The following is a 22,011-nucleotide window of genomic DNA, read 5'->3' as shown; positions in this document are numbered from 1 at the left end:
GACCCTCCGACAGCGCCCGCTCCCTCGGCGCTGACCCTCCAACAGCGCCTGCTTCCTCAGCGCTGACCCTCCGACAGCGCCTGCTACCTCAGTGCTGACCCTCCGACAGCGCCCGCTCCCTCGGCGCTGACCCTCCAACAGCGCCTGCTTCCTCAGCGCTGACCCTCCGACAGCGCCCGCTCCCTCGGCGCTGACCCTCCGACAGCGCCCGCTCCCTCAGCGCTGACCCTCCGACAGCGCCTGCTACCTCAGTGCTGACCACGTGCGTAGGATGGGTCGGGGTGCGGTCGGTTGTGATCTGGGGGTGTGTTGTCGATCTTGGGATGGTGCCATCGATGTGCGCACACCATTGCGGGGCACATTCTGCTAATTTCCATGTTCTCATGTGGGTTGGAGGTTAATGAGGCGGATTAAAATCGCTCATTTGAAGAAAATTGTGTCAGAATGGAGATGTATCGGACGGGAATGGTGATTAACTGCACAACTTTGTGAAACTCTATTTACAGAAGTGAGTTAGTGCCTGGCTCAGAAAGTACGGTTTGAACTACAATTCAGTCCCTCAACTCCTCCAGCCTGTTACACAGGGACAGGAGGCCATTCAGCCTCTCCACCTCCTCCTCGAGCCTGTTACACAGGGACAGGAAGCCATTCAGCCTCTCCACCTCCTCCCCAAGCCTGTTACACAGGGACAGGAGGCCATTCAGCCTCTCCACCTCCTCCTCCAGCCTGTTACACAGGGACAGGAGGCCATTCAGCCTCTCCACCTCCTCCCCAAGCCTGTTACACAGGGACAGGAGGCCATTCAGCCTCTCCACCTCCTCCTCGAGCCTGTTACACAGGGACAGGAGGCCATTCAGCCTCTCCACCTCCTCCTCCAGCCTGTTACACAGGGACAGGAGGCCATTCAGCCTCTCCACCTCCTCCTCGAGCCTGTTACACAGGGACAGGAAGCCATTCAGCCTCTCCACCTCCTCCCCAAGCCTGTTACACAGGGACAGGAGGCCATTCAGCCTCTCCACCTCCTCCCCGAGCGTGTTACACAGGGACAGGAGGCATTTGCTCACTCCCGCGCAGAGAGATTTTATCAACTTGCTCACAGCCCCCAGCAGATTGTGAAACAGGGAGGGGGAGGGGGAGAAGGAGAAAGGGAGCCCAAAAGACAGAGTGAGAGGGAGAAAGAGAAACAGAGAGACTGAGTGAGAAGGAAACAGAGAGAGAGAGAGAGAAAGACTGAAGCCAAGAAAGAGGGGGAGAAACCGTGATACAAAGAGAGGGAGGAAGGGACGGGGGTTAGAAACAGAAAGAGATGTTGGAAAGAGGGAAAGAGAGAGAGAGAGAGACAGCCACAGAAAGAGGGTGAGGGGGAGAGAGAGAGAGAGAGAGAGAGAGAGGTGGGTAAAAACAGAAAAAGATGTGGGAGAGACAGAGAGTGGGGAGAGATAGGTGGAGGAGAGAGACAGCGAGACAGAGATGGAAAGAAAATGCCGGGGAGAGGCAGAGAGAGACGGGGTGGGGAGGGAGAGAGACAGACAGAAAGAGAGAGGGGGGGAGAGTGAGAGACGTGGGTAAAGACAGAAAGGGATGTGGGAGAGATAGAGTGGGGAGAGATAGGTGGGGGCGGGAGAGAGGGGGATGGAAAGGAAGAGGAGCAGAGAAAGCAGGGGAGAGACAGGGAGAGATGGGTGGGGAGAGACAGAGAGAGACGGGTGGGGAGAGACAGAGAGAGACAGAGGCACAGAAAGAGGGGGAGAGAGAGGGGTAAGGGAGGGAGAGAGAGAGAAAAAGGGGGGGCAGAGAGAGGGAGGGGTGGGTAAAGACAAAGAAACGTGGGGGAGACAGAGTTGGGAGAGATCGGTGGGGAAAGACAGAGAGAGAGAGATGGAAAGAAAGAGGGCAGAGAGTGTGGGGGAGAGACAGAGCAAAAGAGAGAGAGAGCTGGAGAGACAGGATGGGAAGAGACAGAGAGTCAGATGGAGAGGGAGGAGGAGAGACAGAGAGAGAGACGGACAGAGAGAGAGGGAGAGAGAGATCTGGAGAGGCAGGATGGGAAGAGACAGAGAGAGGGAGAGAGATGGAGAGGGAGGGGGCGTGAGAGAGAGAGGGTGGGGAGGGAGCGAGAGAGAGACAGAAAGAGAAAGCGAGATTGCCAACCACGGGAATTAAGCTAGAGTTACGAAATAGGGAAGGTTGAGACGGACGAGGTCCTGAGGTAGAGCAGGGACGCGGGTGGGGGAACGTCTAACTGCTCCCCCATCTCACGCTGGGGGCAAATCTAGAATGAAGGCTTCGGAGGGAGGCAGTTGAGGACGGGGATGAAGTCAAATTTCTCCGACCAGAGAGTTGTGGGGGGGGGGGGGTGGTGCTGAGTTTTAAAGCTCACGCAAAAAGCCTTTTGATGGGGGTGGGGAGTGGCCAGTCAGTGAATCTGATTAAGGGCAAGTGGGAGGGAGTCTGTTTGTGATAGAGGAGAGTGTTACGGTGAGACCAGAAGGTAGAGAACTTGAACACAAATTGATCGCCTTCCAAATAGTTAATGAGGGGCGACAGATCGAAACAGATTATTTTATTTCCAGCGAGATCGGGATCTCCTGCCCTCACAGCCAAAGGTACATCAGAGCCCTGCAGGATATAGCTGAGTTACAGGCACTCGGTCACCGCTGCTCGGCCTGGGAATTCAGCCGGGGTTCGAAAGCTCTGAGAAGGTCGCAGCGAGCTGTCGCAGCAGGACGGCTCCTGGGGACGCTGGCAAAACAGTCCCCATCATTCATAAGCTGCGGCACCGCCTCGACTGTTCCGGCAGAGGGATCGGGAGATGCTGTCGGAGAAGGAGCCTCGGCTCTGCCTGTGGATGGTACACGCTGCTGCGGCTACGGTGGAGCTCAGCCGAGCATTCCTAATGAGCCCAGCTATGTTGGTGGTGGAGGGAGGGTGCGTTGGCGCTCAGCCGAGCATTCCTAATGAGCCCAGCTACTTTGGTGGTGGAGGGGGTGCGGTTGGAGCTCAGCCCAGCATTCCTAATGAGCCCAGCTATGTCAGTGGTGGAGGGAGGGGGTGCTGGAGCTCAGCCGAGCACTCCTAATGAGCCCAGCTATGTTGGTGGTGGTGGGAGGGGGTGTTGGAGCTCAGCCGAGCATTCCTAATGAGCCCAGCTACATCAGTGGTGGAGGGAGGGGGTGTTGAAGGTCGGTGGGGGTTAGCACGTCAGGGGAGGGGCGATACGGGCTGCTTTGTATCTGGATGGCGTGGAGCTTCTCGAGAGTTGTCGGAGCTGCCCCCTTCCAGGGGCAAGTTGGGGGGGGGAATTCCCTGCCCCTCCTGCCTTGTGTGGGACAGGGTTTGGGGGTGGGTGAGGACGGGAGTTACTCGCTGCAGCATTCCCAGCCTCTGAGCAGCTGCATCAATACGGGGCTGGGGCCCCCAGTTCAGTTTCTGCTCAACACCCCCAGGGTGTTGATAATGACAGGAGGGGGGGTGAGATACAGAGTAAAGCTCCCTCTACACTGTCCCCCATCAAACACTCCCAGGGACAAGGGGTAAAGCTCCCTCGACACTTACATCAAGAAATTTGACACCATGAGAAAATGTTATTTATGTTGCTTTATTTGTGGGACAGAGGGAGAGCTGGGATAGCGAGGCCCAGGGGAAGGTCAGCGACTGATGCCAGTGTATCAAAACAGTTGCCCCAGGACCCGTCAGTGGTGGTCACCCAGGGGGTTTTGTGGGTCTGGGAGGAAGGGCCGAGGGTTTCCCCAAGTGCCCCCACGCGTGATCCGATGGTCTCATGAGACTGCATCCCACGATCCCCATCTCGAGCGACATACTCCGCTCGGCGTCAGGGATGGGCCGCTCGCACCGGGAGCAATGCCACGGATTCTCCCCGGGCGATCGCGGAGCTATCCCGCTAAGCCCCAGCAATGGAACCCCCTCCCCTCAACCCACCACACCGCCCTGGCAAACTGCGTTTTCACCATCGACCGTGTCCCGCGTGCTCTTTGACATGCACCGGGCGTCCGCGCTGGGGCCTGTGCACGGGCCAGCCGCGGCCGGAGCTGACCCCGATCACGCAGCAGGCCAGGCGCCGGCCAGCGTTGCCGTGCGTGTGGCTCCCATCTTCGTCGTGGCGACCCAAGTCATCTTCGCCCTCGTGGACCTGTGCACGCCCCGCCGGCCAACGACCCCGCCCGCCCCCCGGGGGGTGAGGGAGAGAAAGACACAGGCATAAACTGGACGGCCGCATGCGTCCCCCTGGCCAACAGACACCTGGGTCCTGACCCATACACTCAGCGCCCGCTGCCCCAGTGTCCAAACCCCACCCCCTCCCTATCTCCGTCACCCCCTCCATCCCCCTACACCCCCTCCCTATCGCTGTCACCCCCTCCATCCCCCTACACCCCCTCCCTATCGCTGTCACCCCCTCCATCCCCCTACACCCCCTCCCTATCGCCATCACCTCCTCCATCCCCCTACACCCCCTCCCTATCTCCGTCACCCCCTCCATCCCCCTACACCCCCTCCCTATCTCTGTCACCCCCTCCAGCCCCCTTCACCCCCTCCCTATCGCTGTCACCCCCTCCATCCCCCTACACCCCCTCCCTATCTCCGTCACCCCCTCCAGCCCCCTACGCCCCCTCCCTATCTCCGTCACCCCCTCCAGCCCCTACGCCCCCTCCCTATCTCCGTCACCCCCTCCATCCCCCTACACCCCCTCCCTATCTCCGTCACCCCCTCCAGCCCCTACGCCCCCTCCCTATCTCCGTCACCCCCTCCATCCCCCTACACCTCCTCCCTATCTCTGTCACCCCCTCCAGCCCCTACACCCCCTCCCTATCTCTGTCACCCCCTCCAGCCCCTACGCCCCCTCCCTATCTCTGTCACCCCCTCCAGCCCCTACGCCCCCTCCCTATCTCCGTCACCCCCTCCAGCCCCCTACACCCCCTCCCTATCTGTCACCCCCTCCAGCCCCTACACCCCCTCCCTATCTCTGTCACCCCCTCCAGCCCCTACGCCCCCTCCCTATCTCCGTCACCCCCTCCATCCCCCTACACCCCCTCCCTATCTCCGTCACCCCCTCCATCCCCCTACACCCCCTCCCTATCTCCGTCACCCCCTCCATCCCCCTGCACCCCCTCCCTATCTCCGTCACCCCCTCCATCCCCCTGCACCCCCTCCCTATCTCTGTCACCCCCTCCAGCCCCCTACACCCCCTCCCTATCTCTGTCACCCCCTCCAGCCCCTACACCCCCTCCCTATCTCTGTAACCCCCTCCATCCCCCTGCACCCCCTCCCTATCTCCGTCACCCCCTCCAGCCCCCTACACCCCCTCCCTATCTCTGTCACCCCCTCCAGCCCCTACACCCCCTCCCTATCTCTGTAACCCCCTCCATCCCCCTGCACCCCCTCCCTATCTCCGTCACCCCCTCCAGCCCCCTACACCCCCTCCCTATCTCTGTCACCCCCTCCAGCCCCTACAACCCCTCCCTATCTCTGTAACCCCCTCCATCCCCCTGCACCCCCTCCCTATCTCCGTCACCCCCGTCAGCCTCTGCACACCTCACAATAGTACCTGCTTCCTCAGTGGCAACCCTCCGACAGCACCCGCGCCCCTCAGCCCTGACCCTCCGACAGCGCCCGCTCCCTCAGCGCTGACCCTCCGACAGCGCCCGCTCCCTCAGCACTGACCCTCCGACAGCGCCCGCTCCCTCAGCGCTGACCCTCCGACAGCGCCCGCTCCCTCAGCGCTGACCCTCCGACAGCGCCCGCGCCCCTCAGCCCTGACCCTCCGACAGCGCCCGCTCCCTCAGCGCTGACCCTCCGACAGCGCCCGCTCCCTCAGCACTGACCCTCCGACAGCGCCCGCTCCCTCAGCACTGACCCTCCCACAGCGACCGCTCCCTCAGCACTGACCCTCCCACAGCCACCCCCCAGCTCCCTGACACTCACCACAATCGATCGCCCGATGACCGAGTGCAGCCCCTGCAGCTGCAGCAAGATGCCGGTCAGTGTCTCATGGACAGAGCCGTCTGGCCCAGGCTGGACATTCCCAAGATCTCCCGCGTGGCTTCGGCATCGGAGTGAGGTGGGGGGAGCAAGCAGAACATAAGTAAAGACTTGGGTAAGACGGATGGAGGGGGAAACGGGGTATGGAACCAGAGGGGGAGACGGATGGAGGGGGAACGGGGTATGGAACCAGAGGAGGAGACGGATGGAGGGGGAACGGGGTATGGAACCAGAGGGGGAGACGGATGGAGGGGGAACGGGGTAAGGAACCAGAGGGGGAGACGGATGGAGGGGGAACGGGGTATGGAACCAGAGGGGGAGACGGATGGAGGGGGAACGGGGTATGGAACCAGAGGGGGAGACGGATGGAGGGGGGAACGGGGTATAGAACCAGAGGGGGAGGCGGATGGAGGGGGAACAGGGGAGACGGATGGAGGGGGAACGGGGGAGACGGATGGAGGGGGAACGGGGAAGAGAGCCAGAGGGGGGAGACGGATGGAGGGGGAACGGGGGAGACGGATGGAGGGGGAACGGGGGAGACGGATGGAGGGGGAACGGGGTATGGAACCAGAGGGGGAGACGGATGGAGGGGGAACGGGGTATGGAACCAGAGGGGGAGACGGATGGAGGGGGAACGGGGTATGGAACCAGAGGGGGAGACGGATGGAGGGGGAACGGGGTAAAGAACCAGAGGGGGAGGCGGATGGAGGGGGAACAGGGTAAGGAACCAGAGGGGGAGACGGATGGAGGGGGAACGGGGTAAGGAACCAGAGGGGGAGACGGATGGAGGGGGAACGGGGTAAGGAACCAGACGGGGAGATGGATGGAGGGGGAATGGGTTACAAAATGAGGTGGATGCTAAATATATGAGACCGTTCCATGGAATGGGACTGTTTCAAAGGTAGGGGCCGGGAGCACGGACAATGGATTGTGGGAATCCATGGCGCGGTCGCAAGAGAAAAGCAGAAGGCGTTGGGCCGAATGGCCATCCCATCCCAAACGCCATCCTGCCTGGGGCCGGGGGGTGGGCGGGAGGGAGGTGCCGGTGGTGTTTCCCCGGAACGCCCCCTTCCTCCTTCAACCATTACCTGCCGTGCTTCCTGTTGTGGGGGTTAAAATGTCCCCCCAGCAGTTCACAGCCGTTGCTGAGGTCCCCGAACTCGTGCACGTGAATGGCGTGCGCCCTCCTGCCTCCGGGAAATCCAGAAAGATCCAACATCACCTCCGTCCCATTCCCTCTCTGCGGTACAAAGGCGCTGCATGAGAGTAAAGCTCCCTCTACTGCTTTTAATCTCAAAGTAAAGATGCCTCTATGCCCCCCCCTATCAGACACTCCCAGGACAGGGACAGCACAGGGTTAGATACAGAGTAAAGCTCCCTCCACACTGTACCCCCCCATCAAACACTCCCAGGGACCTTCCGGGAGGGCGAGATACAGAGTAAAGCTCCGTCTACACTGTCCACCCATCAAACACTCCCAGGGACAGCACGGGGTTAGATACAGAGTAAAGCTCCCTCTACACTGTCCCCCCCATCAAACATTCCCAGGGACAGCACGGGGTTAGATACAGAGTAAAGCTCCCTCTACACTGCCCCACACCCTCTCAAGCTCACACCTCGCACCACACTCCCCCCGCCGCCAACGCCAGCCCCAGTGACATACCTGCCTCCTGATCCGAATATTCCCGGTGATGTTGCTGAGTTCCGGTGCTCCGGGGGCGCTGTTGGGAAGCATGTGGCAGACTGCATGGGATGTGCGTCCGTGCTCGTGCTCCTGGGGGTGGCCTCCCACCTGGAGAGGAGTGCGAGACGATCGGTAGAGACTGCCGCTACCGTCACTCACACTGAGGCTGTCCACAACTGCACTCGTATGGCCGCCCATCCCTCTCGCCCTCACTCTCACTCTTCTCACTCAAACTAGGACTTGGCGGGGGGGCCCGTGCCCGGGCGGACTGGGCACGGTGCAGAAATGGGGGCAAATGTCAGCGGGTGGGGACTGGGGGGGGCTAATTGTCAGCGGATAGGGATCGGAGGTATTTGTCAGCGGGTGGGGATCGGGTGATAACTGTCAGCGGGTGGGGATCGGGGGGATAACTGTCAGCGGGTGGGGATCGGGGGATAACTGTCAGCCGGTGGGGATCGGGGAGGATTGTCAGCCGGTGGGGATCGGGGGAGGATTGTCAGCGGGTAGGGATCGGGGGAGAATTGTCAGCGGGTGGGGATCAGGGGAGAATTGTCAGCGAGTGGGGATCGGGGGAGGATTGTCAGCGGGTGGGGATCAGGGGAGAATTGTCAGCGAGTGGGGATCGGGGGAGAATTGTCAGCGAGTGGGGATCGGGGGTATTTGTCAGCGGGTGGGGATCAGGGGAGAATAGTCAGCGGGTGGGGGATCGGGGGTATTTGTCAGCGGGTGGGGATCGGGGGAGAATAGTCAGCGGGTGGGGATCGGGGGAGAATAGTCATAGGGTGGGGATCGGGGGAGAATAGTCAGCGAGTGGGGATCGGGGGTATTTGTCAGCGGGTGGGGATCGGGGGTATTTGTCAGCGGGTGGGGATCGGGGGAGAATAGTCAGCGGGTGGGGATCGGGGGAGAATAGTCAGCGGGTGGGGATCGGGGGAGAATTGTCAGCGGGTGGGGATCGGGGGAGAATTGTCAGCGGGTGGGGATCGGGGGTATTTGTCAGCGGGTGGGGATCGGGGGAGAATAGTCAGCGGTGGGGATCGGGGGAGAATAGTCAGCGGGTGGGGATCGGGGGAGAATAGTCAGCGGGTGGGGATCGGGGGAGAATTGTCAGCGGGTGGGGATCGGGGGAGAATAGTCAGCGGGTGGGGATCGGGGAGAATAGTCAGCGGGTGGGGATCGGGGGGTATTTGTCAGCGGGGTGGGGATCGGGGGTATTTGTCAGCGGGTGGGGATCGGGGGTATTTGTCAGCGGGTGGGGATCGGGGGAGAATTGTCAGCGGGTGGGGATCGGGGGAGAATTGTCAGCGGGTGGGGATCGGGGGAGAATTGTCAGCGGGTGGGGATCGGGGGAGAATTGTCAGCGGGTGGGGATCGGGGGAGAATTGTCAGCGGGTGGGGATCGGGGTATTTGTCAGCAGGTGGGGATCAGGGGCGCCCGCTCCCTCGGTGCTGACCCTCCAACGGCATCCGTTCCCCTCGGCGCTGACACTCGACGGCGCCCGCTCCCTCCGACTGCGTCCGTTCCCCTCGGCGCTGACCCTCCGACAGCGCCCGTTCCCCTCGGCCCTGACCCTCCGACGGCGCCCGCTCCCTCGGCACTGACCCCTCCGACGGCGCCCGCTCCCTCGGCACTGACCCTCCGACGGCGCCCGCTCCCTCGGCACTGACCCTCTGACGGCGCCCGCTCCCTCGGCACTGACCCTCTGACGGCGCCCGCTCCCTCGACCCTGACCCTCCGACAGCGCCCGCTCCCTCAGCACTGACCCTCCGACAGCGCCCTCTCTCTGATCTGCAGGCCAATGGGATGAGGGCTAACTCCGCTCACGGTATTCCTTACCCTAAACTCTCTGTGAATAAGTCCAAGTTGTCCGGCTGGCTCCATCTTCTCGGGAGCTGCGAGATAGAGAACACGAAACGTGTGAATTTGTATCGCGACCACCTTCCTTCGCAGCTTGTCCGAAGACAGGGTAGGGCTGCGGTGGGCAGGGGGGTTGGCGTAAGGCCATTCTACCCATTGTCATCTCCTGGCCGCAAACCTGAATTTAAAGGGGGGCCCTTTCTCCTGCAATCACTCCCAACCCCCTCCGCGCTCATCCCAGTCCTCGCTTCCCCTCCCCCAAAATCTTTCATCATCCCCTCATTCAATACTACCCCCCTGCTCCGCAGTAAACACTCAATCTCAGTGACCCCATCAGCGATGGCACGAAAACGGCACCACTTTTCACCACCCCCCCCCCCCCCCCCACCACCCCGATTCGAAGGGTGGGTAAAGGCTCTCTGGATTGGGCTTCAGGCCCAAAATCCCCATTACTCGCAACCAGAAACCCCCCACCCCACCCTCCCCTCCAAGGGACAGTTCCATTACTCGAAGAAAGAGACTGAGGGAAACAGAGAGAGGCAGAGAGAAAGAAAGAGATGTGCCACACAGAAAGAGAGAGCGTGAGAAAGACGGAGTGAATAAGATATGGGGCAGAAAAGAGGGAGAGATGGGGTTGCAGAAAGACAGAGATGCGGGTGGGGGAGAGGAGAGAGAGAGAGAGAGAGATGGGGTTGGGGAGACTGGGCCCCGGGGAGTGGGGGGAAGAGAGGGAGTGGGGGGAAGAGAGAGAGAGAGAGAGAGAGAGAGAGAGAGAGAGAGAGAGAGAGAGAGAGAGAGAGAGAGAGAGAGAGAGAGAGGAGGAGACAGCGAATGAGACGTGTGAGAGAGAGAGAGATGGGGAGGGCACAAGACAGAGACAGGAGGAGAGAGTGAGCAAGAGACAAGGGGAGAGGGGGTGGTGAGGAAGAGTAGGGGGGCGGGGGGAAGAGAGAGAGAGAGAGAGAGACAGAGAGAGAGAGAGAGATTCCTGATGAATAGCACTCACAGGCACCCTTCGTTTTAAGGGCGCAGATGGAATCTCCGAGGGAGACAATAAGGAGAGAGAGTAGCAACACAGGCGTCCTCATGTCTGCAACTCCTGCCTGGGGTCTGGCAGTTCATGGCTGCACTGTCCACCCAACAGCCTGCGGTCATCAATCATTAACTCTCAGCCTGACACAGGGCAGGTCCAAAACATTAACTCCTGTCCCTCTCCAACAAGTTCGATCACCCACTCTGGGCTGTTGTTTGCTGAGCAGTGAATCGCCAATTTCTACCAGGGAGGGCGAGGGGGAGCGGGGCACTTTCTGTGGTTTCATTGCGGAGGGGGGAGGGGTGGCATCTGAAACGTTGGAATTTCAAATGGGGGCAAGAGACGGCTCTGGGTCCGATAGGACGGTAATCATTAACTGACCGCTCTCGGTCTCCTGTTTACTCGGGAGTTTAATCTCTTTTGAACCAAGAGTCAATGTATCTTTGAGCACTGACCACCTCGAAGCGGTCAGATTAAACCCGAATACAGCAGATACAGCTGGTTCTCTATCTCGGTCCGAGCAGGTCACCCAAGTTCTTGCTGATCAGTTGGTCATATTGGTAATGATTGACTCGTGGGAGTTTCCATCTCTCTTTCCCTCAGGGAATACTGCGCCCAGCTCCTGCCTCCGTCTCCCACTGGGAACACTGCGCACAGTTCCCATCTCCCTATCCCACTCGGAAGACCGAATGTCCTTTCCGCACCCCCCCCGCCCCCGCATCTACCCATCCGACTGGGAACACCACAGCGTTTGAGATCGCGTATCCCACTGGGAACACAGCGCACAGTTCCCACGTGATACAGTTACAATCCCTGTATCCCTACTGGGTATGCTGCACACAGACAGCTGCCAAGAAAAGCAATCGGGGATTTCAGGAGAAATGTCTTCCCACAGGGAGAATGGGACACATGCTCCTGTAGGAATGGGAAGAACAGGGGAGACTTGCTCCTGTCGGAAGGTGGGGTGGGGAGGGGGTAGAGAATGGGGGACTCGCTCCCCGTAGGGAGAGAGGGGGAGGACAGGGGTCTCACTCCCACGGGGAAGGGTGTGTGGGTGAATGGGGGGGGACTTACATCGACCGGAATTTGATGAGGGATACAAACAAATTCACCACTCTCCTTGGGTTTAGAACAACTCAGCAATAATTTCAACACAGCACCAATTCCTTTCACTGTATTTTATTTCAAATCTTGCTTCGGTGAATTTCCATCTGTTTGTAATGTGAGGTTTTGACTGGCTATGTCTCACACAGTGTTCCCCACCACCCCCACCCCACCCCACACCCATCAAACACTCCCAAGGACAGGGGATTAGATACAGAGTAAAGCTCCGTCTACACTGTCACCTGCCATCAAACACTCCCAGGGACAGGGATAGCACAGTTCCGATACAGAGTGAAGCTCCCCTTACACTGTCCCCCCAGCAATCACTGCCAGGACAGGGGGTTAGAAACAAAGTAAAGCTCCCTCTACACTGTCACCCCAGCAAACACTATCAGGACAGGGACAGCATGAGGTTAATTACAGAGTGAAGTTTCTCTACACTGTCCTCCCCAGCAAAAACAGAACAGGGATAGCACGGTTTGGATATAGAGTAAAGCTTCCTCTACACTGTCTCCGATCAAACACTTCCAGGACTGGGACAGCATGGGGTCAGATACACAGTAAAGCTCGCTCTACTTTTTAAAGAACCATTTGTAAAGTCTCTTCAACCGTTTGGAGCCGAAAGCCAGACGACGTCAGGATCCCCACCGGACACTGGATATAGTTGGGTTCCACACCCAGCGCCCGTCTGCTGCCTTATAGCGAGTCAGGGCAGCTGGTGCTGACAGAGGGTGTCCTTTTGCGCTCCTGAGGGCTGCTTCTGTGCGGCAAAGGTCGGGCAGCACCAGGCTGAAGCTGCGAGTGAGGGAGAGGGGCGCAGCACAGTTCAAACGTACCCCGCCCTATCGCTGCAGCTCTGTCCCTGCCAGAAAATAAATAAGAGCTTCGGTCAGAACCGTACAGGATGAAGACAGCCCGTTCCGCTTAGGCCCGGCCGTTTGGGAGGTAAAACTGCGGCCTCTTCTAACAGTTCCCGGCACTAGAAATGTCAGAGGTGAGCAGAGTTTCGAAGCCGTTTGGGGGAAGACTCCTCTACCACGGAGGGAGGTCTGGTGGAGAGTTGCAAAATCACAAGTCGGGGGGTGGGATGGTCAAACAGACTCAACAGAAGAGGCGAAGGTAACAAAGTGTGGAGCTGGATGAACACAGCGGGCCAAGCAGCATCTCAGGAGCAGGAAGGCTGACGTTTCGGGCCTAGACCCTTCATCAGAAAACTTTTTCTGATGATAGGCCCGAAACGTCAGCCTTCCTGCCCCTGAGATGCTGCTTGGCCCGCTGTGTTCATCCAGCTCCACACTTTGTTATCTCGGATTCTCCAGCATCTGCAGTTCCCATTCTCTTGACAGAAGAGGCTGCTGTTATAGGAAGGATACTATTAAACTGGAGGGGGTTCAGAAATGATTTACCTGGATGTTGCCAGGAATGGAGGGCTGGAGCCTCTCTCTTTCACTGGTTGAAGGCTGACTTCACGGAGGCTTTTAAAATCATAAGGAGTGTAGATAGGTCTCTTTTCCCTAAGGTTGGGGGAGTTCAAGACTATGGGACAGATTTTTAAGGAGCAAGGAGGAAGATTTAAGAAGGACATGAGGGTAACTCTTTACTTTTGAAAACAAAGGAAGTGGTCAGTGTGTAGGATGAGCTTCCAGAGGACGTGGTGGATGTGGGTACAGCCACAACGTTTAAAAGACATTTGGATGAGTACACGAATGGAAAATGACAGGCGTGACACGGTCCAGGAGCAGGCAGGTGGGACTAGTCTTGTTTGGGATTAGGGTCGGCACGGACCAGTTGGGCCAAAGGGTCTGTTTACACGCTGTACAACGATGGCTTGGAAACGCTTAAAGAACGAGAGAGGGGAGGCGTGGATTGAAAGTGATGTGCTGAAGTGACAAGGCTGGTGTAAGAAACGCTACTTAGAGGTGGAATGGGCTGCCTGGAACTGACGGACTCACACTCACACTGTCTGTTGCCTTGAGACACAAACTCACACTCATGGACAGCGCGTAGGGAGAGGCAGAAGTCTGGCACACTGGGGGGACAGTACCGACAGGAGAGGCTGAATGGCCTCATTCTGCCCCCACACAACGCTGGGATTCTGGGAGATAATCCCACCCCCTCTGGCGGTGCCAATCGGGGAGTAATCCAGTCCTGGTGAGCTATGTCTCCACGCCCACCGACAGGCAGCCTGCCTCCGTTGAGGTGGATAGGTGGGGAAGAGTTGGGGCTGCAGCTGTGGGACAAGGGGGCATTCACGATGGTCCCGGCAGTGGAATGGCTGCGGAGCCATTCCTCAGAGGGCACGATAAACCGTGCTGGCGCTCCCTCACGGGATGGTTGGTGTATCTCAGAACTTGCTCTTACTTCCCGGGTCCAGCTGGGCAGGGGTGCCCCAGGTTCATTAGGGCCCGGTCTCTGGTCTCGTGATGTGTCACCAGGAATGCCCGCCTCCCCCCCCACTCCTGACCTTCCCGTCGCCAGCTTGCACTCACCGTTGCTCAGCAGAGTCTCCTTGATGCACTAGGTCTCCATCAATGATGGGAGGTCCAGCCTGGTCACAACAGAAAGCATCGACTCAGGAAGGAACACTCAGCGCCCTCCAACCCCTCCCTACCTCCGTCCCGACCCCCAGATGCCCCCTCCCTACCTCTGTCACCTCCCCCAGTCCTCTCCCTACCTCTGTCACCTCCTACAGCCGCCCCTCCATCCTCTCCCTCCCTTGTCACCTCCTCCAGCCTCTACACCCCTCCCCGCCTGCTCCCTCAGCCCTGGACCTCTGACAGTGCCTGCTCCCTCAGCGCTGACCCTTCTCTCTCTCACGCCCTGTGGCACATGTGCTCCCTGACACACATTCTCTCACGCACACATACGCTGTGTTCTCACGTTTTATCAGGTCCTTTGCACAGCAAACAACTTGAGAGCTGACAAACAAACTGGTTTCATGCCATCACTACTATTTTCAGCCTTGACACGGATACCATCTCCCTCTCGACCTCACTCCATTCAGGGGACCACTACCTCCCTCATCTTCTGGTTTAGCTTCCTTCTTCACCGGGCGTGTTAGATGAACAGGAGGCCATTCAGCCCCTCTTCCTCAAGCCTGCTGGCCCAGCAAGAGGAAATTAAAAACCTCCTCAAGCCTGTTACTCAAGAATTCCAGGGCATTCAGTACCCGCTCCTCGAGTGTGTCAAGCAGCGCCAGAAGGCGGCCATTCACTAGCCTACCCACCCCTCCCCAATCCTGAGTGTGAGACTCACCTTCCCAGGATGTAGAGGACCTGCCCAGGTTCTGCCGCAGAGACCCTGTGGAGCAGGACACAATTGCATTAGTGTTGCAGTGGTCGGGGGCGGGGGGGGGAGAGGCAGGGTTCACACCGAGGCACGGACAAGCGTCCCATCCCTTCTCCAGCCCGGGGTACTCCTGACCGCTGACTCTGAACCCCAGCCTGACTTTCCACACCCCAGCCGGGTTTCCCCATCCCCATAGTGTTCCATGGGGTGTATTCTACCTGGTATCGCCCCACCTACTGACGTGGCCCAACATCTGGAGGAACCCCATCTACCCTTGTGGCCCACCACTGCCTGGCAGCCCTCACATCCCCACCCCAGCCCGCTATCCGGCCTGTCCCTACGGCCCGCCATCCGGCAGCACCCGGCCTGTCCCTACAGACCGCTATCCGGCAGCTCCCGGCCTGTCCCTACGGCCCGCTATCCGGCAGCTCCCGGCCTGTCCCTACGGCCCGCTATCCGGCAGCGCCCGATCCCGTTCCTACGGCCCGCTATCCGGCAGCGCCCGATCCCGTTCCTACGGCCCGCTATCCGGCAGCTCCCGGCCTGTCCCTACGGCCCGCTATCCGGCAGCTCCCGGCCTGTCCCTACGGCCCGCTATCCGGCAGCTCCCGGCCTGTCCCTACGGCCCACTATCCGGCAGCTCCCGGTCTGTCCCTACGGCCCGCTATCCGGCAGCTCCCGGCCTGTCCCTACGGCCCGCTATCCGGCAGCTCCCGGTCTGTCTCTATGACGCACTATCTGGCCGCAGTTGCCCGGATGTGTCGCTCCGCAGGTCGCGTGTGGGGCACCTGGTCATGGCCGCCGCTCCGGCCGGCGGCTGCTGCTGAACGACGAAGCCCCGGTCCTGGTAGAAGTGGCAGAGGAAGACCCAGACGCTGACCGTCTCCAGCCAGAAGGCGACGAAAAGGAACCACACGGCAGAGAGGAGCAGCAGCTCGCATACCATGATGGCGGCGGGGCGCTGCTCGTCCTCCTCCTCCAAGTCGCTGGTCAGGCAGCAACTGCGCTTGCGCCTGCCGCCAGCCGGCCTCGCCTACCGCGCCTGCGCCGCCGCCGGTTCGTGCCTGTCTGGGCATGCGCGTTGCCGCCGAGCACTCCCGCGCCCCCGCAGAGCGCCTGCGCCGAGCCCTCGCCGTCGGCCGCTTCCCGCGTGCGCGCTGCGGCGGCTGGGCGCTGGGGTTGACGGGGCGGTGGAGCGTTGGGTGTTTCGCGCCTGCGCAGTAGCTGGAAGTATGGCCAAGGTGAGAGGCCACGTGGTTTTTGATGTCAAGTTGGCACTTCTGTTTTCCCTTGCCCCTCTGTCCCTTGGGCACCAAGGGGGCGAATGTTAGGTTCTTTCTTGTTGGAGATAGTAACCCCCCCCGGACGTTGGTAGTGGGAGTTGGGGAGGATTTAGTGACGGTACCACCATTGAACGTCAAGGGAGGGGGTGATGGTTGGATTCCCTCTCGTTGAGTATGGTTACCCTCAGGATATCTATAGTTGGGGGGGGGGCATGTGATAATAAAGCTCTTGAATGTCACGGGGCCGATGATTAGATTCTGTCTTGTCAGAGATGAGCGTTACCTGCCACTTGTATGGCTCCAATCCACAAGAGTTTAAAGCATGGGACAGATGTAGGCCATTCAGCCCCATCAAATCTGCTGCCCCACTCAAAGAGGCCCTCATCAACCCGAACTCCACTTTTCTGCTGCTTCCCCGTAACGTTCAATTCACTTACTGATTCAAAATCTGTCCCCCTTGGCCTCGAATGACTCACCCTCTGTGGTACAGAATTGCACAGCTTCAGTCCCCTCGGAGATAAGAAACTCCTCCCCATCTCTGTCTTCAATGGGCGACCCCTCACTCTGAGATGATGCCCTTCTGGCTGTAGACCCTCCCACAGGGGAAAACGACCTCTCCACATCTCCCCCATCACGTCCCCCCCTGTGAATCTTCTATATTTCAATAAGGTCAAATCTCATTCTTCTAAACTCCAATGAGTACAGGCCCAACCTCTCCCTCATAAGACAGCCCTTCCATCCCTGGGTTCAGCCAAGTGAACCTTCTCTGGACTGCCTCCAATGCTTAGACACAGGGCCCCAAAATCTTTTACAGTATTCCAGCTGTGGCCTAAGGCCTCTATTAATGAAAGTTAATGCACCACATGCCTTCTTCACGACTCTATCCAACTGAGTGGCAGCTTTCAGGGAACTGGGAGCATGAACCCCAAGATCCCTGTGCTCCTCCGCACTGCCAAGAATCTTTCTGTTAGCCCTGTACTTTGCTTTCAAGTTTGCCCTTGCAAAATGAATCGCCTCACAGCAGCCCTGTTTGAATTTTATAGGTTTCTATCAGAACCCCTTCCTCGTTCTGCTTACAACTCTGGTGTAAATGATGCGGCCTCCTTTCCTCCACCAGTCCCAGGGATCTATGTTCGCTGCACTCCCTCCTCAGCCAGAAGAAGAGGATCAAAAGGTATGTAAATGTGTAGGAAGCAGGTCAGAGAACGGGTTATGCCTGACCCATCCGTGGAAGGAGTGGCCTGTCATTCACAATGAATGGCCTCATGAGGACACACTAGGCAGGGAAGGCCTGTGCATGCTGTGCTGTTCAGAGGGTGCCGAGGTGACCGAGGTCCACCGACCTTCTCAGCAGCATCGAGAGCAAGGGAACGCGGGGGAAAGTGAGGCGGATCGGTGAAAGTCAAAGCCCATCCAGTTTGGCGAAGCGCTGGAGAAAGACTGTAATATTTGAACTTCGACCTCCTTTTCTGCTTCATACTGAGGTGTTGAGATCGTAGGAGCTGCTGATAGTGGAGAACCCGAGATAACAAAGGTGTGGAGCTGGACGAGCACAGTAGGCCAGGCAGCGTCACAGGAGCAGGAAGGCTGATGCCTCGGGTCGGGACCCTTCTTCAGAAATGGGGGAGGGGAAGGGGGCTGTGAAATAAATGAAGAGGTTGTTGAGGGGGAGTGGTGATAGCAGGTAGATAGTGGAGCAGATAAGTTGGAGGGAAGATGGACAGGTCAAGGAGGTGGGGATGAAGCTAGTAGCAATGAGTGTAGGTGGGAAGTAGGGATGGGGGTTGGTCAGTGAGCAGGGAGGGGCGGATAGGGTGGGGGAGAAGCAGGTGGGGATGAGAGGCAGGGCTGGTCTTGGGATGAGGTCGGGGCTGGGGGGATTTTGAAGCTCGTTAAGTCTGCGTTGAGCCTGTTGGGTTGGAGGCCCCCAAGGCGGAAAGGAGGGCGAATCCAGTTCCCGGGTAGTGTCGTTGTGACGCTGGAGGAGACCCAGGGACAGACACGTCGTATAAGGAGAGGGAGGGGGAGCTGACTGCGAGGTCTTTCCGCGAACCGAGCATAGGCGCTCCACAACGCGGCCCCCGAGCTGGTAACGTTTAACGTCTAAATTCCGCCCTTACCTCTTTTCAACTCAATTCTCACCTATCACGATTGCTAAAGAGAGCAGGGAGTAAAACGTATCTTTTGCCACACTAACTACAGCTGATGTTGATCTTGTATAAATACTTGTATAAATTACAAGATCAATTTGGGTGCTCTCTGCGTAATTGCAAACTTTCAAGCTGCTGCTCGGGTCTATCCATCTGAAATCTCTCGGCACAGAAAAAGCACATCGTCTTTTTTTAAAGGGACCACGCAATTCTTCCGCCCGCCCACCCACCCCACCACACCCCATTAGCATTTTACATACGCCAAATTCTAAGTTCCTGCGTCCCAATCCACAAGCCCTCTCCCTCGCTTTGCGACGCCTCCACTGTGCACCCCGCTACCATCCCTCCTGCGTTCACAATTCTAATCATTTCTGTAAATGACGAAAAGCAGTGGACCCGGCTCTGATCTGGGTGGCGCACAAGTTGATCTTGTATGAATAAAAAATACCGTATACATTTATGCATGCCTCCCTGTGGGCAGGATGTGAGCACACTAGACAGAGCGCGGAAGCGAGGTTTTAAAAAGGGAGAAGCCCGTTCCTGCTCATCATAGGCAGCAGGACAACATGGACTTAACGTGATCTGCAAAAGGATCCAGGTGAATTCAGGGAACAGTTTCTTTCACACACACAGAGAGCAATTCGGGGGTGGATGGCCCTGCCTGGAAACGCAGTGGACTCATTTTTAATTGAGGCATTGGATGGTCATTTTTAGAAACAGTAATGTGCAGCAGTCTGGGGAGGAAGCAGGAGATGGGCACAGAGTAACTTTGCTCATTGAGAAGTGCCCGTACGGGCACCGTGGGCCAAATGGCAAGTCCTGCGTTTAACATTTCGGACAAGCACATGGACGTACATGGAATAGTGTAGGTTAGATGGGCTTGAGATTGGTATGACAGGTCGGCACAACATCGAGGGCCGAAGGGCCTGTACTGTGCTGTAACGTTCTATGTTCTATCACTTTGTGCCTAAGATTCGGCCGAGCGTGACAACATCTCAGTGCACGTGGCGCAGGGGGTGGGATACAGAGTAAAGCTCCCTCTACACTCTGCCCCCATCAAACACTCCGAGGGACAGGGCGTTAGATACAGAGTAAAGCTCCCTCTACACTCTGCCCCCATCGAACACTCCCAGGGACAGGGGGTTAGATACAGAGTAAAGCTCCCTCCACACCGTATCAAACACTCCCAGTGACAGGGGGTTAGATACAGAGTAAAGCTCTCTCTACACCGTATCAAACACTCCCAGGGACAGGGCCCGGGGGCAGGGTGATGGTGGGGGGTGACGGGGTTATGTCTGCTCACAGCCCTGAGGCTGGGAGCCGGAGCCGGTGCCAACAGCTGCCGGGGCCCTTGGCCTTGGAGTTTGATCCTTCCCTCGGCCGATCGATGGCGTCTCCAGCCGGCTACGCGGAATGTTTTCCCAGCCCTTGGCAGGGGTGGGTGAGGTGGGGGGGGGGGGGGGGCAGGGCCGGGGATGGGGAGGGGTAGCGGTGTTTCTGGCATAAAAGGCTGCCGGCGGGCAGCGCCCGGACGAGAGAAGGAGGAAGGGATGTGGCGCTACGCTGCGGCTGTGCTGCCGCTCATCATGGTCTCGGGGGCACTGGCGCTGTGCCCGGACCCCAGCGTCCTGCGCGACGTGGACGGCGTGCGGGTGTGCGCCCGCCTCTACGAGGACAGCGACGTCCTGTACGAGCGCTGCTGCGGCGGGGGCTACTTTGACATCCTGAGCCCCTCCGACGTGCCGAGCATCGAACGCTTCTGGAACGACCGGGTTTCCTCGCTGGTGGTGGGGCCCCGCTGCGAACTGACCGTCTGGAACAAGTACAACAAACGTGGTTACCGGAGGAAATTCCGCACGGGTGTGCAGTACCGCCTGGAGGAGGTTGCGAAGGGGCTGTTCGGCAACTGGGACGACTCGATCTCCTCTTACTACTGCAAGTGCTTCTGAGACAGGGCGGCCGCGAGGGTCCAGATCGTCGTTCTCCGGCCCACCCGCCTCTCCCCGACCCTCGCGTCTTGTCCTTCTCTGCTCCGCACCCGTCTCGGGGCATCGCCAGAGGATAGTGCCCCTCTCCGTGCCTAGGGGGATGTAGTCACGGGGGTTGGGGGGCAGGGGCGCGGGTTGTTTCGACTTCCATCTGCCTCCGACTCGTGGAACTCCGTGCCGGACGTCCTCCCCGCTCCCAGTCCTTTCCCAGACCACCCCCAGCCCTTCCCCCGCAACCGCCCCCCACCCAGTCCTTCCCTGCAACCACCCACCCCAGCCCTTCCCCGCTTACTCCCAGGCCCCCGCACCGTAGCCCTTCCTGGCACCCCCTCACCCCAAACCTTCCCCGCACCCCCTCCCCCCCCCAACCACAGCCCTTCCCAAACATGCCAGGCATTTGCGATGAGGATTTTTTCCGGATGGGGGTGGGGTTGGGTGGGGTTTGAGGGCGCAATCGTACCCCCTCCTTCCTCCCCCACCAACGCACACTCAAAAACCTCACCTTGCGCGAAGCTCAGCCCACCTACCCCTCCTCTTCGCGGGACGGTGCCGCGGTCGTGGGTGGGCTAGGTGGGGGAGGAGGCAGCTCGAATGGATTTGGTGACCAATGGGGCAACTGCGTTGGCACAGTGCCAACCCCGCCCCCACTTTCCAAACCGCACGCGCGCTTCCCCGAGAGCCTGGCGGAGAGAGAGAGAGGGTGGGGTGGAGGTTGGGTGCGGTGTAGGGTGGGGTGCGGTGTGCGAGAGAGCGCGGAGGGAATGGTCAGTGTCTGAGGGCGATCCGAGCGTGTGCGAGTGTTTTGGGGGTGGGGGGTGTGGCGGTTTGTGTTAACCCACATCTCTCCACCTCCTCGCAAACACCACCCCCCCAACTCCGGACGGACTGGGTACCATATCTGTGATCTCGTCTCATCCTGTGAATAAAATTTTAGCATCGACTCGGTGTGTGTCTGTCTTGAAAGTTTCTTTAATCTCCTCACACCAGATAATTCCCCTCCTGTTGCCCTCAACCCCACCGCCCCCCCAACATCCGACTTGGATTGAGAATTGGCTGTCTGACAGGAAGCGAAGATTAGTGATAAACGGGTCCCTTTCGGAATGGCAGGCAGAGACCAGGGGGATACCACAAGATTCGGTGCTGGGACCGCAGCTGTTTACGATATATATGAATGATATAGACGAAGGCATTAGAAGTAATATTAGTAAATTTGCTGATGATACAAAGCTGGGTGGCAGTGTGAAATGTGAGGAGGATGTTATGAGAATACAGGGTGACTTGGACAGGCTGGGTGAGTGGACGGATGCATGGCAGATGCAGTTTAATGTGGATTAATGTGAGGTTATCCGCTTTGGTGGCAAGAACAGGAAGGCAGATTACTATCTCAGTGGAGTCAAGTCAGGTAAAGGGGAAGCACAACGAGGTCTAGGTGTTCTTGTACATCAGTTAATAAAAGCAAGCATGCAGGTACAGCAGGCAGTGAAGAAAGCTCATGGCATGCTGGCCTTCATAACAAGAGGAATTGAGTATAGGAGCAAAGAGGTCCTTCTGCAGCTGTACAGGGCCCTGGTGAGACCGCACCTGGAGTATTGTGCGCAGTTTTGGTCTCCAAATTTGAGGAAGGAC

General features: G+C 58.7%; 2 protein-coding genes across 2 annotated transcripts; one reads left to right on the top strand and one right to left on the bottom strand.

Annotated features, from left to right (window-relative positions):
* Nucleotides 1–3,582: 3,582 nt before the first annotated feature.
* Nucleotides 3,583–10,682, bottom strand: LOC125450068 (uncharacterized). Its single transcript, XM_048526037.2, has 6 exons — nt 10,546–10,682; nt 9,519–9,574; nt 7,661–7,789; nt 7,086–7,237; nt 5,941–6,058; nt 3,583–4,150 (listed from the first exon to the last, which is right to left on the bottom strand). The coding sequence occupies exons 1-6, from the start codon at nt 10,625–10,627 to the stop codon at nt 3,965–3,967; spliced, it is 723 nt and encodes a 240-aa protein (XP_048381994.1). The 5' UTR covers nt 10,628–10,682; the 3' UTR covers nt 3,583–3,964.
* A 9,190-nt stretch (nt 10,683–19,872) lies between these two features.
* On the top strand, nt 19,873–21,313 carry LOC125450069 (syncollin-like). The gene has a single exon (XM_048526039.2). The coding sequence runs from the start codon at nt 19,873–19,875 to the stop codon at nt 20,344–20,346; it is 474 nt and encodes a 157-aa protein (XP_048381996.2). The 3' UTR covers nt 20,347–21,313.
* Nucleotides 21,314–22,011: the final 698 nt, after the last annotated feature.

This window comes from Stegostoma tigrinum, chromosome 49 (genome assembly GCF_030684315.1).
Source record: "Stegostoma tigrinum isolate sSteTig4 chromosome 49, sSteTig4.hap1, whole genome shotgun sequence".
NCBI lineage: Eukaryota > Metazoa > Chordata > Chondrichthyes > Orectolobiformes > Stegostomatidae > Stegostoma > Stegostoma tigrinum.
The sequence above is the reverse complement of the archived record's forward strand: the minus strand, read 5'-3'. Positions and strand labels throughout refer to the sequence as shown.